Source organism: Zosterops lateralis (genome assembly GCF_965231275.1).
Source record: "Zosterops lateralis genome assembly, chromosome: 2".
NCBI classification, from domain to species: domain Eukaryota; kingdom Metazoa; phylum Chordata; class Aves; order Passeriformes; family Zosteropidae; genus Zosterops; species Zosterops lateralis.
This window is the reverse complement of record NC_139763.1, coordinates 92,101,138-92,116,378: the sequence shown is the minus strand read 5'-3', so window position 1 is coordinate 92,116,378 and position 15,241 is coordinate 92,101,138. Positions and strand designations below refer to the sequence as shown.

Here is a 15,241-nt window from a genome sequence, read left to right as displayed (position 1 = left end):
GTCTTAGGATGGATGCATGCATACTGGGGAAAAAATCCTAAATAATCAAACTAGATGGAGTTTATACTAGCAGGAGAACCTTTTTGACTGGAATCATTTGTGTCAGTTCCATGGAAAAATGCTACACTGGCCAAATAAAAATCAATTAGCTGTAATAGCTGACTTTATTTTGGGTATGTGTATAAATTATGTTGTGGAAAGGACTCTGACTGGAGTAGGTATGCCTATAATAGGGATTTTACCTTCTGAACATACAGCATGGTAATGGTTTTTCCCTTTGCCACAACAATTTAATTTAGTATTGCAGGGGGATTTTTTTAAATTCAACTTGCACAGTGAAATGTCTGTGCTACCCAAGGAAAAGTGTTAATTCTGGACAGAGAAGCTTGACCTAAACAAGTAATATGGGTGTTCTGAGCTGTGGTGAGCTACTATGTTTCCAGTAGCTCTCCACAGCATAGGCACCCTAGAATAAATTTAAGAAAGTTTGGTAGATTACCACTTCAGAACCACTCCAGCCAGTCTCTCCTGCATATATTCTCTAGTGTACTGGTGGAGCCAGGAAAGTCCATCCACTACAACCCCATGTCTTTTAAAGATACTTTGAAGAATCAAGGATTTAAATCTGAATTCACACAATGTCTTTTACAAAGTTTTAATACAGTGGTTTGACCTGTGTTTTCTTACTTTCTCTCTACCACCATTCCATAGAAGTTTGTGCTCATTAATGTATGTTGAGGTTGATTTAGTGGCTTCAGTCTGACTAATGATTTCCTTTTTGCTTCTAGTCTGGAGACAAAGACAGCTCTGCAGGGAGTGGAAGTGAAGATGAGGAGTTCTATGACGCCGATGAAGAGACCCACATGATCAAGTAATGAAAAGAAGAAACGCTGGCCTATTCTGTGCCTCTTCTTGCCCAGTCAGTCCAGCTGTATGACAAGTACTGGGGACCTTGCTTGCCAGACAATGTGGCAAGCCAGGCCTTGCTTGCCAGGGCAAGTGCCTGTGTTTTTCCTTACTAGGAGAGGGATTTGAGTACTGTTCAGATTGATGACATCACTGATGCTCTCCATATGGGGCAGCCATTGCAATTCTTGTGGTTCAGACTGACAGTGCATGGACTGCATTTGAAGCCAGGTGAGACAGCAAGAGTGGGATGATGTATTTCAGAAGCCCAGGAAATAACCTAGGCTCAGACAGATTTGGACAGATCATCAGTGCACGTGTGTTAGTATTTTATTTTCAAGGTGGTGGATTTTGTTTCAGTACAAATTGGTAAACTTGGAAACAACTGCTATATTTTTCTGTAAGACTGAAAGTGGTCAGAGAATGTGCTGTGTGCTACTCCAATGGGAACAAATTGCTGAAATTGTCTGTTAAAATGGCTTTTGTATATTCAGTAGAGGAGAGGCAGCTGTGAACAAAAGGTTTCTCTGTGTGCACACCTGTGCAGAGTTACAGGTGTAGCTGGTTACTCATGAGCTGGGCTTTAACTTACTGATAATGGAAGGCTGAGAGGAAGGACTACACAACGGAGCAGCCACAAAGCCTGTGAACATAAGGAACATTACTAACTTTTTTCCTTCTTCTCATACACAAATCTTTTTCTTGGTCTTTCTTGTGCATATGTTTGCCACATATTCCCCAGCATGGCTGTTTACAGCCTCACTTTGCCTTACTTGTCCTCACTTTGCCATAACTATTGAAGCTCAGCAACTTGTCTGTGGAGTGAAATAATTCTGTGATGGATCTCATTTCCTGGGTGCAACAAAGGTGAGGTGTTTATCACATACCGTGTGTGTGGTGTGTTAGAATGTATAGCTCACTTTTGTGGACCTATCTGGGTCTTTATTTCTGGAAAAGGCTTAACTCTGAAGTGGTAAGAGGAACTGTGGGGTGCTGTTATATTTTGGGTATTACTGTCAGGAAGCTGGTAGTGTCTGTTTTAAAATGTTGTGTGTAACTAAGGTTTTCATTTAAAAAGAAAGCAAATCTCTTTGGACCTTTTTTGTTACTTGCTGTTTTTTAACCAGTGCTTGCTCAAGCACTTGGTTATTTGACCTTATTAAGAAAAAGAACTTCACTTTCCCGTTTTCACTGACCTTTCTCTAAGTGCTTCATTAGAGAGATATGGAATCCTGAAAAATGAAACATGTGAAATGTTCCAACTACAAAATTGAGGCCTTACAAAGATTCAGTTTTCTTGATGACATTGTCATCTTCATCCTCTAATTTGTGGCTTTCTCTTTGTTAAGATTGATTTCCATAACACGTTAGTCTCCTACTTTGAGTTCCTAGCAAAGTGCCACACAATGGCAGCAAATATATTTTCAGGCTCACAAGCCATTTTTGCAGATTTAGAATTTAAAAAGGTGGGTCTAAAAATACCAGAAAAGCTGCTGAATATTTCCTGGTTAAACTGGGAAGTTCCTTTACTCTGCAAAGAAGTGAAAGTAAACAGCATCTGAAGTTTGCAGCTAGCTGCTTGAACTTTGTTCACTGGGAACTGTAACGCTGAGCAAAGTGCAACTGCCCTGGTTGGTGCAGAGGGCAGCCCAGAGTCTGCAGTTTCACACATGCAGCATTGCAGTTAGGTCTGATCCAGGTGTTGACTGTGAGCAAATTTGGGAACTTCAGTCCCTATGGACAGTCTATCAATATTGTAGTGATTTTTGCCTGTATTGTGAGTGCCACTGGAAGTATTCTCAGTCATGGACTTCACTGTTTCCCCCTCGCCCTAGACTATTAAGTAGTTGTTTTAGATGTGGCACTTTTAAACTCCAGTGGGTAGTCTTTCTGCCTTATTTGGCCCTTTTGTGTATAAGAAAATTTCACCAAGTAAGGTACTCAGAAATAGTTGGAAAAGTTGAATCTATTGAAATATTTTTAAATTTTTTACTCACACTTTAATTTATGGACAGCTGGGAAAATGGCTTTTTATTGCTGATGGGAAAAAGCAGTAAGCCTGGCAGTATTAACGTGTTGCCAAGAGCCAACCGTTGTTTTTCAGTGTTTGTTGCCTCTGTCCCTCTTTGGGTGTTGGATGGAATAAGTCAGGAACTGTCATTATCTGCTCCTGGCAACCCTGTGTAATGCCACAGACCCTCAACAGAATTTTCATTAGCAGTAGGATGCTGTAATGGTTCCAGTGGAGAAGAGTACTCTTTGCAGGACCTGACCTAGATTAGTGAGTCTTCAACTAAAAATCAAATTTACCTCTCCACTCATGCACTTTTATACCATTGGTATACATATGTAAAATAGCAAAAAACAGGAGGGAAGACAAAATTAGCCTTTTTGTAACCTTATATCTCTTCCATGTTTTCACCTTTGGAATTTTGAAGGGAATATTTAAAAAGGAATTTTAAATCTTCCATTTACTTTCCAATATCAGTTAATTCAGAAAGTTTAGAGGACAGAATTCCTGCAGGAGGAGCTCAGCTATGTAGCATCAGACTTTGCTCTCCAGCTTTTTGTTCTGAAGTTCAAATCCATTAGGTGCATTAAATTTCTTTTCTGAGGCTGTTCATTTTTAGTATGAGCTGGCCTTCCGGTACAGAAACCTGTAGGATCACTTTTCTTTTTACCCATGATATATAATGCTTTATAATACTGAGATAGTTGTATCTCAGTGTCTAGGTAGTAAGTTTGCCATGAGGAGCTACTGGAAAGCAGAGGGTGATGCAGCACTGGATACATCAGTTTCCTGCATGTTGTAGTGCTGGGAGTCTGAGACCAAGGTTCTTGCTATAGTTTAGTGCAGTAGGATAATCTTCTGCCGTGTTTTTGTTGGCTATTTTCGTGTTGTGCAGGCACTAAGATCCCACTTTTCCCAAGATGGAATTTCTTCTCTGCATTCCTTTGGCTGTGATTTTTTTTTTCCTTAGTGGGATTATGCTAGAGAGAAGAGAGCCTTTCCCATGGTGCTGATCAGTCAGGTCTCAGCAGAATCCCAAACATACCTCACCTACCTGGGGAGCTCACAAGTGATAAGTGAATACAGCTGAGAGTGAAGGAGAGTGACAGGTCATGTGGGGGAGCATGGAGGAAAATGAGCTGGAAGAAGTAAAAAGAAATAAAAAAATTGGAGGATTCAACTTAAACACCTTAGGGCAAGAGTATGTGAAAGCACAAAATAGCAGCTGTTGGGTAGAAATGCCCTTCTTGCTCCTTGTCTTGACTTGAAGCTTCTGATTTCAGAGCTAGTGTTGGTTCCAGGATGTCATTGGGGGTATCAGTTTCGTGATTTCCTTTTTAATGCCTGCTGTGTCCAGCACTGCCTCTTCAGTGATGAAACATTTCTTCGGATCAAAATAAAATGTGGCCTGTCTTTTTTCCTTTGGACTCAGCTTCTTTATGGAATGGCTTTGCACCAAAATAATTAAAATTGGAAAGCCCTCTTCTGGAGACTGCTATATAACTGGTCATTATGGCTTAATTTGCCAGCTTGCCTTCAGGACAGGAATGTTAGAATTATTTGTTGTGTTTGTCATACAACCTCTTGTGAAATTGTACTTCAGCCATCTAAAAGAATTTTACTACCTGGCTTCTTTTGGTAGGCTGAAGAGAATACAGTACAAAAGTGATTAGACGAGTTGGATTTTTTTTAATTTCTTCTGAAAACAAAGCTAGTGCTCTCTATCTAGGAATTGAAAAGTGCTGTTCAGAGGCCCCTGATGTACCAGAAACTTAGAAGCTCTGTGTTAAAGGAGAGCCAGAGATGACTCTGTGTTCAGGTCAGGATCCTGAGTAAAGAACCTGTCCAGAGACCCCTCACTAACATGGAGCAGGTTGTAACTTGTTTCCACTGCAGTTACAGTCAAGGCTTTAAGGATGGGAGCCACATGCTCATCAGCTCAAAATGTGCAATCCATGCCAGCTTTTCCCAACTGTGTGGATGTTCTGAGGTTAGTAGGATATTGCTTACAGAACCATGGGGAATGCAGCTGAGCCATACATTTTACAACGTATTTCACCTAAGCATATAAAAGCAGTTTGTGAGAGAATGTTTTTCTTGTACTGAGGAAAAGGGGGAAGTGAGGAAGTTTTCCTGGAGTGTGTTAAAGGAGCTAAAACTCTTGTTCCTGAGTCTTCTGAAAGCAGATAATAGTCACTGAATGCAGATTGGGTTTAGCAGCATTTTGTTTCAGCTGAAGGTTGGTGTGCTGTTGATGCCTTTTCCCACCCTGTGAGAGCTTCTCTGGTACATCGTCTTTGACACAGCTGAATCTGTGACTGCAAACTGTGAGCCTTGCAGTAAGGATGTCAGAAAAGCCCAAGAGCAGTGCTGTCATTTGATGGGGGAAGTTAGTCTGGCCTGACACAATGTTTGTGTCAGAAATGTCTCTATTCAGCTGTTTACCAAACAGGAGATTTAGGGTATAGCTGTACTTTGAGTCTCATTCATTGTATCTTACTGCAAGATACGTGGTAGAAGGACACGTACATAAGAAAACCACTCTGGCAGATCTAAATGTAGAATTGGAGGGTGAACCAATTTTTACATAATTTTTCCATGCTGTGTATTTTAATGTATTTTAATGTATTTTAATTTTGTCAAGTCTGTTGTAGCCTTCAGATTTTCCAGGTGCTACTGTTATTTAAGGATAGTAGAGCTGGGTAAAGCTTTTACCCAGATAGTCTGAATTCGCTGAACTTTCTCATCTTGATTTTGGTTTGACTGCACTATTCTCTGTTTCTCTTGTTCTGGAAAGTGCTTCTGTATTGCCTAATGGGTAACAGATTTTTTTTGTTCTATTTTGAAGTGCCAGTTTTATAAAAGTAGTCTTTAATTTGCTCAGTCAGTTTTATATGGGACTATGTGTAAAGTAGCATCATAGAATTGGATCATGTAAGTGCCAAAGACAGTTTTTTCTGGAAAGCAATAGTCCAAAACTAGTTCTAGCTGCCTTCATTTAGAATTTATCCATGCAGCCTGCCAGAACTGGTATTTACAAGCATCCCTGAAACTATAGGGACAGAGAGTTACCTTTGTTTGCTTGTCTTCCATTGCTCAGTTTACTTAAGTAGCTTTTGTCTCTGAGAAACCAAAGAAATGAAAGATTAGTGTTCTTTTTGTAGAACATTCAGAATTTATCACATGTAGCCATTACAGAGAAATTGCAGAACATATCTGATTCTGAGTTGCAAATATCAAAGTTTATTCTAAGACTGATTAAACCTGGTTAAAAACTGCACAATGGAATTTTTTAGTTCATTCATCAGTCTTACAAATTAGCATTGCCGGTAAACAGTATGCCTGGAACTTCATGAGCTCTAGCAGATTTTTATAAAATACACACTCTGTTTGAGGCATTGCTAAATAATAATGTATGGATTTTAAATCCCTATTACAACTAATACTCACTGCAAGTCAGCCTTGTCATGGCTGCATGTCTGTCAGCAAGAAAAGCAGGTGGATAAAACTTGGTGCAGCAAGGGCTGATTGGGCCCAGAAGAAAAATTATTTCTTTCAAGCCATTCTCTGCTATGTGTACAGAATAAAGGGGGACCATGGGGTGTATAGAGCAAGATTGTAGGATGGAGTATGTTTAAATACTTGGCTGCCCTCATTCACTAAAGGTTTCTAGAGGAAATTTGTTTTTGTCATGCTTGTTACTGCTTCCCACCAAGGCATCTGAGGTGCTCATATTCTACCTACTTTGTCAGGAGCCAGGCAAGAAGTATGGTGGTAAGAAAAGCTTTGCCAGCATTGAAAGTTGAATTTACTTAAAAATATCATGGGAGAGGTATCTGGTACATTATCTGTTACATCTGTTTTCAGACAAAATGTTTTTAAATTTTGGAAGCCTGATTAGGAGATAGGCATTTCTGATGTTAGTCTGTAGGAAAAATCAGTTTTGCCAGAGACTTTTGAAATTTGTTATAGAACAAACAACAGCTAGGTGATTTGTGGTGAGAGTTGTGTATGCCTCTAAAATACTGGTTTCTAGTGTTTGATCACTTTCACTCTTCGAAATCCAATCCAAATTTTATTTTGCTCTTGTTAAAATTTGAGTAATGTGGAAATGGAAAGTACATTTTCCATATGGATACTTTTATTGCACTACCTTTGCTTCCTGAATCAAATATTATTTTGATTTTTTAAGCTACCTCTTTTATGTTGAGCTTTTTTTTTTTTTTCATTTTTGTATTTAATTGATTTTTAAAATATTTCATTTTTTTATTTGTGTGGGAATCCATGACTTAAAGTTCTCAAGTCATCCTTCTCCTTTAAAGGTTTTGTCAAAGGCCTTTTAAATTTAGTTAAAAGACTTAAAACTTCCAAGGAGCATCATAGTTACACAGTTAGAACATGGCTTTTCTGTATATATTGTTTGCCTTTAAAAGGGACAGAAAGCCCTTAATTTTATACTAATGTCAGCTGAAGACATGACTTTTCAGGGGTAGTAAGTTTTGAGTTGGGGGGCTTTAATCAATTTAATTTATTGCCAGTTAGAGTTTTTTGTTACTGCTTTGGTATTGGAAATAAAAATAATGAAAACACTTAAGGAAAATACTGCTGCTTTTCTCCAGACACGAATCTTCCTTCTCTCTCTCCATGCCGTTGTCCAATTCCTTGGCTGCCTGTCATGCTCAGTCCTTTCAGCAAGGCAACAGGCAGCACAGGAGATTGGGATCAGTCTGTTGTGCTTCTGTTTATTCACTCCTCTTTGTTTCTTGTTCTGCTGCTCTCTTGTGGGTTTCATCACCAGCCACAGTCCCTTTAGAGTTGTAGCTCCTTTGAGTCTCCTCTCAGCCTCTGCTCAGGCTGATCTTCCTTTGGTGTTTCTCCTGCTCAGCTGTCTCTCAGTTTCTCTTGTGCTGGCATGGGCTTTTCCTTTTTCCTCATCCTGTTGCAGCGCTGTAATGTCTTTTTCTTGGCATTTACAGCCCTGTCTTAGGTCAAGTAACTGAAACTCCTAAAGACATAAGCAGACATTTATAGCCAAGCTCTGTGTCTGTGTGCATTTACATCCTTGCTGATTTCTGAAGACAGAACTTGAACCTCCTCTTGACCAGAGGACCAGCCAAAGGGGTAAACTTTTTTTTTTTTGCTGCTCCACCTTTCATCATCATGAAAGCAAATCTTTGTGTAGTCTCTGTATCCTGTAGACATCTGCATTGTTTTCTCATTCCTGTTTGATTTGAACTAACAATCAAAAGTCCTTGCCAGTTGAGAGCTGAGTAACAGGAAACTGGTAACGGGGGCAGGAGGAGCAGATTCAGTACAAAAATGAAGTTGTATATAGTTGATGTGTGTACTGTTGAATATTTAATTTGGATTTATGGAATACTGAGTGTTACGAGCCTTCCCTTGTTAAAATGAGGACTGATATATCTCAGAAGTACTTTCTCTTCTTTAACTGTATTAGTGTGCTGTTGTTAACTCAGAGCTGTACTGCTGGAGAGTCTTTGTAGAATACTTCATCTGAGAAGTCACAACTGAAGACAGCATTTCCACAGTAGACCTTTTATGGTGATATATTCATATGTTCTGTGAACAGCTGTTGGATCCATCTTTTTAAGATGTTCTTTGCCATAGGTGAGGGGCCATAACAAATGTTGAAATATTCAGAATAATTGCACTTATCTATTGTGTTTTCTTAATGTATTTCCTATGCATACTGCCTTACCTGTGTGTATTGTACTTCACAGGAGGTACGAAAAGTAAATATCAGGTTCTTAATTTACAACATGTTAATGAGTTTTTTAAATAATTCTGTAATACTAAATATTTTCAAGTGATCTCTGTCTGCTAAGAGAGGGTGATGATGGGTAAACCCAGGTGAATTTAGTCAAAAGTTAATATTTGTGGTCTTTACTTTCTCTTTTAATTTCTGAATTACTTCAATAATTTTAAATACATCTTTTAAGAATTTTGTAGAGGCTAACCTATGTTAGTAAGCCAACTTTTAGATGATTTGTAACAGCTCTGATACTGCCTCTGACTCATACGGTTCATCCAATGTCTTTGTAACTTATTTTGTGCCTTTTCTTCCCTGACACAAAATGTCTCAATAAAAACAAGTTATTTTGCAACACCACAAATCTATTTTATTGCACTGATTTTTTTCTTTTTACTTGCCTGACCCTTTTGTTTTGTTTTCTGGAGGGACACGAAGCTCTCAGAATAAAATAGATATTTCTAATGGACTCTGCAGAAGAAAATTGACAAGGTGGAAAGCAGGTCATTTTGGAAAGGCAGCGCTACAAAGCGCCTGGGAAACTGGGACTGTCAGTACTAATCAATATATTCCACCATATCTATCACAAATCATTTCTAACAAAAACTGGCACCAGTGGAATGTGAGAATCAATTTACTACTGGCTTCAGTTGTGCTGATTGATGTTGAAAGACTGGAAACACTTTGGGGGGTTTAGCATAGCAAAATGTCTGTGGTGGTGTTACTAACATGTACTGGGGGAGTTCCCATGAGCTGTAGTTGTCTCTTAAGCACCCCTTCTTAAATTGGGATGCAAATGCACAAGGCCATAGTCCCTGTCCTCAGTGCTCCTGCCAAAACACCTTGTCAGGGAATGGCAGAATTTGGACATTTGTCTTCATTACCTGGCAGTGAGGTAATAAACGGCTTGACTGCATTTCCTGTCTCTTATCCAGTGGCAAAGAAAATATTGTCAGAATCTGGAAAAAGTGACTGTGGGGGAATAGCGATCAGTGCTCTGTTCTAAACTGCCATTTAATTGTTTTCTCTGCCAGCCTTTGCTTTGATTGAGAGCAGTTCATGGAGTAGCAGAAACTGAATAACCCTGTGCTTCTGTGAATGCTGTTCTTCCCTCCTGACCCAAACTGTCCCTCTCCCACCAGATGACTGGTAGCATTATTCACCTCATTTTCCATTTGAAGCTCATCTGCCTGTTTCTCTCCCTCCATGAAAACCCAAGGAGCAGAGAGATGCTCCCTCATGCACTAGCTTGGCCAAGCAACTTGCTGTGCATATTCCCAGTGGTTTTATTCCACTATTGTTTCTCCTCCCCCACTCCCATTTTCAGTGGCCTTAATCTGCATTTAACTAGTTCTAGCCCTGGATATGTGTCCCGTGGCCGGTCACTGCCTGGAGCAGATGCAGCACAAACGATTGACCCTCTCCCTTTGGCAGTTTGGCTCTGACTGCACAAAACAGCCAATAAAATGGAAAGGGCTGGGCAGCTGATTATGGGAATTGGCTCAACGCTGTATAGTTTTATGAGATGAAGGAGGAAGTGCTTAAGAATGAAATTGCTTGCTTTATTTCTTTCTCCTGCTGCCTGCTCTTGAGGATGACAAATTTTCAGAAGTTGTAGACTAAAAGGGTAGCATATTTATTAGCCAGACTTGGACTGGAGGCTGTTAGCTCATCTTCCAGTGACTGAAGCTGGAGTGTGTAGCTATGCAGGTCATTATCTGACCTGTCTAGAAATTCTCTGAAAAGACTTAACTGAAGCCTTTTTAGAGATTCTCACAAAGCTTGTTCTCACTAGTTTGCTGATTATCTTGGTCTGCTTTGTGGTACACACATCATACTTCTAATAAAAAGCAAATTATTTCTCACTTCTGCTAGTGCTCTCGTTGTACAGTAATTGTTCCCTCATGGCAGTTGTTTCCCTCTGGGCCCATGCATTGCAGAGTCATAGTGACTCTCCTCCCCTGCTTTCTTGCCACACAAAGCATGTAGTTGTCTGGGCCTTCCCCTGTGCTTTCTTGGGGCACTTCTACAGGTGTATTGGGAAAATCTTCCTTTAATCCTGATTGCTTCTTCAGCTTCTCCTTTCCAACCTCTCTGCAGTGCCATGTTAGCCCCAGGACACAACACAGTGTCCACGTTGATATATTCTAAGGGATCACCTGGGAAGTTTGGTGTCTCTGACCTTTGTGCATAGGGTGGGAAGCTGAGGAGTTTGATCAGACAGCTTTTATACTAGATTGACAATACTGCTAACCAAGATCATACAAAACCACATCTGCTTTTCATGTAGTTCAGACAGAATGTGGTTGTCAGCTGTCTTCACTCTGTTGGGGGCTTTTTGTGGATTTTTGTTTGTTTTGGGTGGGAGGGGATGGGGGTTTTTTGCTTCTTTTTGTTGTTGTTGTTGGGATTTTTTTGTTGTTTTGTTTGTTTGGTTTAGCTTTTTTTTTAATCTCACTCTCCTCCTGCACAATTATTTCTTCCAGCAGTCTAAAACAGCTCCTGGGGCCCAGGCTTTTTTGGGGCTGGGGACCCTTCTCAGTTTCCTTGCTTAAGCTGACCTGTTTGTTCTGCAGTACTTGTATTTTGATCAAGAGAAGGCAATAGATGTTAAGGGTATGTAACTGTTATTGGCCTGTGATATATAAGACCTAGTTTCTAGCTCTGGCTCCAGTGAACTCTTGCACATTTTTTATTAGTCAGTGACTGGATGAAGCACATAAACAGGGATGCCAGTCTGAGTCTTCTCTCTCCCAAGTGAATTTGTGTTGGAGTGACTATTCTCACTTAGCACTGGTAATTTACTCAATTTGCTTCAAACTGCCGTGGACTCAAGCAATAAGTTCTGAATTGGGTCAATTTGGACACAACAGCAAAGTGTAAAAATAATACAAGCTAACATTGTGCTCTGAGAGCAGTCATGAAAAAAATACCAGCTCCTGGAAATGCAGTGATCAAGTCTCATTCAGCCCCTCTTGTTGACAGAGCATCATTGCAGGCATACTTCTTGATTTGGCTCTTTTAAATCTTGGGCTTGATCTGTCTGTCCCAAGTTACTGTGCCTCTAGATTTAAAGTCCTTTTCTTGACAACTGAAAAGTACCAACAAACCTGTGCTGAGATCAAAAGTGAGGCAGCTTTTTCTCACCTGAAAAGACTTCCAGTGCTAAAAGCTTTCCCAGTTGCACTGTGCTCTGCCAAAAGCGTTTTTTCCAGATGCTGTTTTTCTAACCATGTGTTTAAATCAGTGGTATCAAGTATTTCCTTTTTGGCATGCAGGCTATTTACCAAGGCATATAAATAAAAGTGCTGGAAGGCTCTCATTTTTGTGGATGTTGGCTGCAGGTAGATTTTCAAGATGGTGGGACATCCTGACTGAAACAGTAGAAACAGTAGTTGTAGTTTAGTGATGGATAAAACGAGGAAAAATATCCTTAGAAGTGCTTGGAAATGGTCTGCAAATTTTATGTTTAAACTATGATGCACTGAACTCACACTATTTCAGTGAACTTTGAGAGGACAGTACATGGATTCAGAACTCAAAATGCCAGTTTTCCTGCCCAACATCTCAGGAAAGTCTCCTGGAAGCCTCATAACGGATGTAGGCAGGACTCCCCGCTTCCTGCCTCTCCTGCCATCTTCTGAGCTGACCATTTTAAATGTGGAAATTTCCAGGCCCTGAACACATCACCACACTGGGTCCCAGTGATGTTGGCAATACTGGAAGCACTGCTGTATGATTTATGTTTGCTGCCCAGTGGCTTGATGCTTAACAGCAGCTGCAAAATGGACTGGATTTTGATGAATTTCCTAGTTGAGGCTGGTTGGTGGTGGGTAGCAGCATTATAATCTCAGCCTTTTTCAGAATTTCCCTCATCCTCAGCTGGTGATCCTGGAGTGATCACTTGCTTTGGAAATACTGCACTGCAGACTGAAAAGATTCAGATTGTAAATAAGTTTGGGTTTCAAAACTCTTCCCAGGTTAAGAGAGCTCATTTCTAACAAAAGCTATCTGCCTTTTTCTGACGTGTCTAGTATGACCACGAATGGAAAAAAGATACCAGTGGTTTTATAAACCACTGGACCTGATCCAGTGCTGTGCTTAGTTTGGAAAGGATATAAACCTTTAACTTGCATGATATGAAGTGCAGGCCCAAGGCTAATGTGAGAACGTGTGGCAGTGAAAACAAGCAGCATAGGCATTCGGAGCATTTCTGAGCCTGCCAAGTATTGATTGGTAACAGGAGGGAATGAGTGGAGAAGCATTTCAATTTGGCACCCATATGTGATTCTGGTGCTGTCACAGTGAATTAGCAGGACTTTCTTTTCCCTGTAGTCCATCCCAGGCTTTTGTCATTGAAGTATCCCCTTTGCTCATATCAACTTGTTAAAAGACAAAGTGGAAAAAAACCCAAGTAAATTCCCAGAACTTTTGCCCCCAAAAAGCCTGATTATGTTATGCTGCTATCCTCTGAATGGAGGCTGAACAGTACTAACGACTGTCAAAGCATAAATGTTATAGGGGATTCAAGCTACAATTACTCATTTTGCACAGTCACTTAATCCACTAATGGGGAGAAATGGGACAACAGTTTAAGAAGGCAAGAGAACTGTCAGAGATTATTAAATCTGTTGGGATCATTTGGTTTAGTAGTCTGTCTTGACCCAAGTACATGCTTCAGCTAATGCAACAGACTTAATGCCTCCGGTAATTAGAGCAAGAAGAGATGGGTCATCATTAGCAACTAGAAATTCAGAGTTGTATTTCATCTGGAAGGCAGCATCTTCAACGAGGCTTATTTGTTGCCACTGCAGATCATCTGTGAGTCACAAGTGGTACATTGGACTGACTCATTTGTGTGATTTAGCAGAGGCTTTTTAATACATGCTCACTGTTCCGTATGAATAGTTTTTCTAAATAGTTGCCCAACAGAAAAAGGCACAATATTGGACAACCCTGTGCAGTTAATACTACTGCTCTTATTTACAAGATGTTGGTGATTTCTTTATTGTTGTGCAGTTCACAGTTCAGATTACTTTTGATTGTAGGTTTGAAATGTCTTTGTCATATCTGTGAAACTGAAGAGTGAAGAAAGGAAAGCCAAGCAAGCATGGAAAGCATCAGTAATTGGCATCTTTAAAAGATACAAGAGCCAATCTAATACCATTCAAGGCATATATTCGCAGAATACTTTTACAAGGGTTTCACAGATCCAAAATCATATTCAATCCTGCATATTGCCAACAGCATGAATGAAAATTATATACCACAGATTCAGTGTTTTTGCAGATACTAGGAAAATTCTAAATCCTCTCCAAAGAGTTACTGATATGTAAATGGAGATGCAGGTACAAAGGAAATTAGCCACAATCTGAACTCCATGACAAGGTACTATGAAGTGGGAACTGAAATAATATAAATGGCGTGATGTAATATAGCTGAGTCATTTCATATGAACTTATGCAGATCAGCAGGCAGGGAACTGAGACTTGAGAAGACCAAAGTATTGAAGTGTGGCTTGAAAATGCTTGAAAGTAACTGTGTAAATCAATGGATGCTCATCAAGCAGAATTTGGGTGTCTGTGGTTGGCTAATTAAGTATGTGATGCTGAAAACCTTCTCAGGAACACCATCAAAGAGGAAAGAATGGTTGCAGTGCTTCAGCAAGAACTGTCTGGAGAAACTGTTTCTCAAAAATATGCCCAGACCCCAACGGGGGCTTTAAGGCACTCTTGTAACAATCACTAAAAAGAAAGGGATTCAGAGGTGTCAAAAAGATAGCCATTCTCAGTGTGGATGGGAATCTGCTTAGAAACAAATATACTTGGGAGTTTAACTTGCCAAATTAATCAAGTTCAAAAGCTCTCAACAGTGCTTATGTCCATGATATCTGATGGATTGTGAGCTAACTAGAACTGAAGAGACCTTTTGTGGTTTTATCTTCACATGGTTGCCTGGCTTCAGCAGAGTGCTTTTTTTCTGGAGCTGTTGTGAGCTTTTCACAAAAGAATGGGTCATCTGGTCCAACCTCCCTGCTCAAGCAGGGTCATCCCAGAGCACATGGCACAGGATCGCATACAGACAGTTGTGGAATGTTTCCAGTGAGGGAGACTCCACAACCTCTCAGGGCAACCCGTTCCAATGCTCGATCAGCCCCACATTCAAGAAGTTCTTTCTCATATTCAGGTGGAACTTCCTGTGCATCAATTTCTGCCCATTCTCTCTTATCCTGATGCTTGAAACCACTGAGAAGAGCCTGGCTTCATCCTTTTGATGCCTTTCTTTCCTTCTGTCCTTCGTGAAGAGTAAGGAAAAATAAATAGCCATTCTTCACTCCCTCTTGCTGATGTGCCTGGGGAATTAAGTTGTTGTAGGTTTAGAGGAAGTATTTTCTCAGGAGATTGTGTTAATCAGCCTTTGGAGCTTGGATCCATCTCAGATTTTCTCCACCTTAGTCTTACTTTATACAAGCACTGTCATGGTAGGAGGTTCCTGAAAAGGACCATCTGATGGAGGTTTCTCTGCAATAACACTACATCAGCTCAGTAGACCTC

At 40.2% G+C, this 15,241-nt stretch overlaps 1 protein-coding gene across 1 annotated transcript in view; it reads left to right on the top strand.

The window, feature by feature from the left end:
- SLC22A15 (solute carrier family 22 member 15) overlaps nucleotides 1-9,025 on the top strand; it is a gene marked incomplete at its 5' end in the record, with an annotated part of 38,016 nt that extends 28,991 nt beyond the window's left edge. Inside the window, one exon of the mRNA XM_083854639.1 lies at nucleotides 789-9,025. Within this exon, the coding sequence (XP_083710765.1) occupies nucleotides 789-875 (87 nt within the window). The 3' untranslated portion in view covers nucleotides 876-9,025. The remainder of the gene's footprint in view (nucleotides 1-788) is intronic.
- Nucleotides 9,026-15,241: the final 6,216 nt, after the last annotated feature.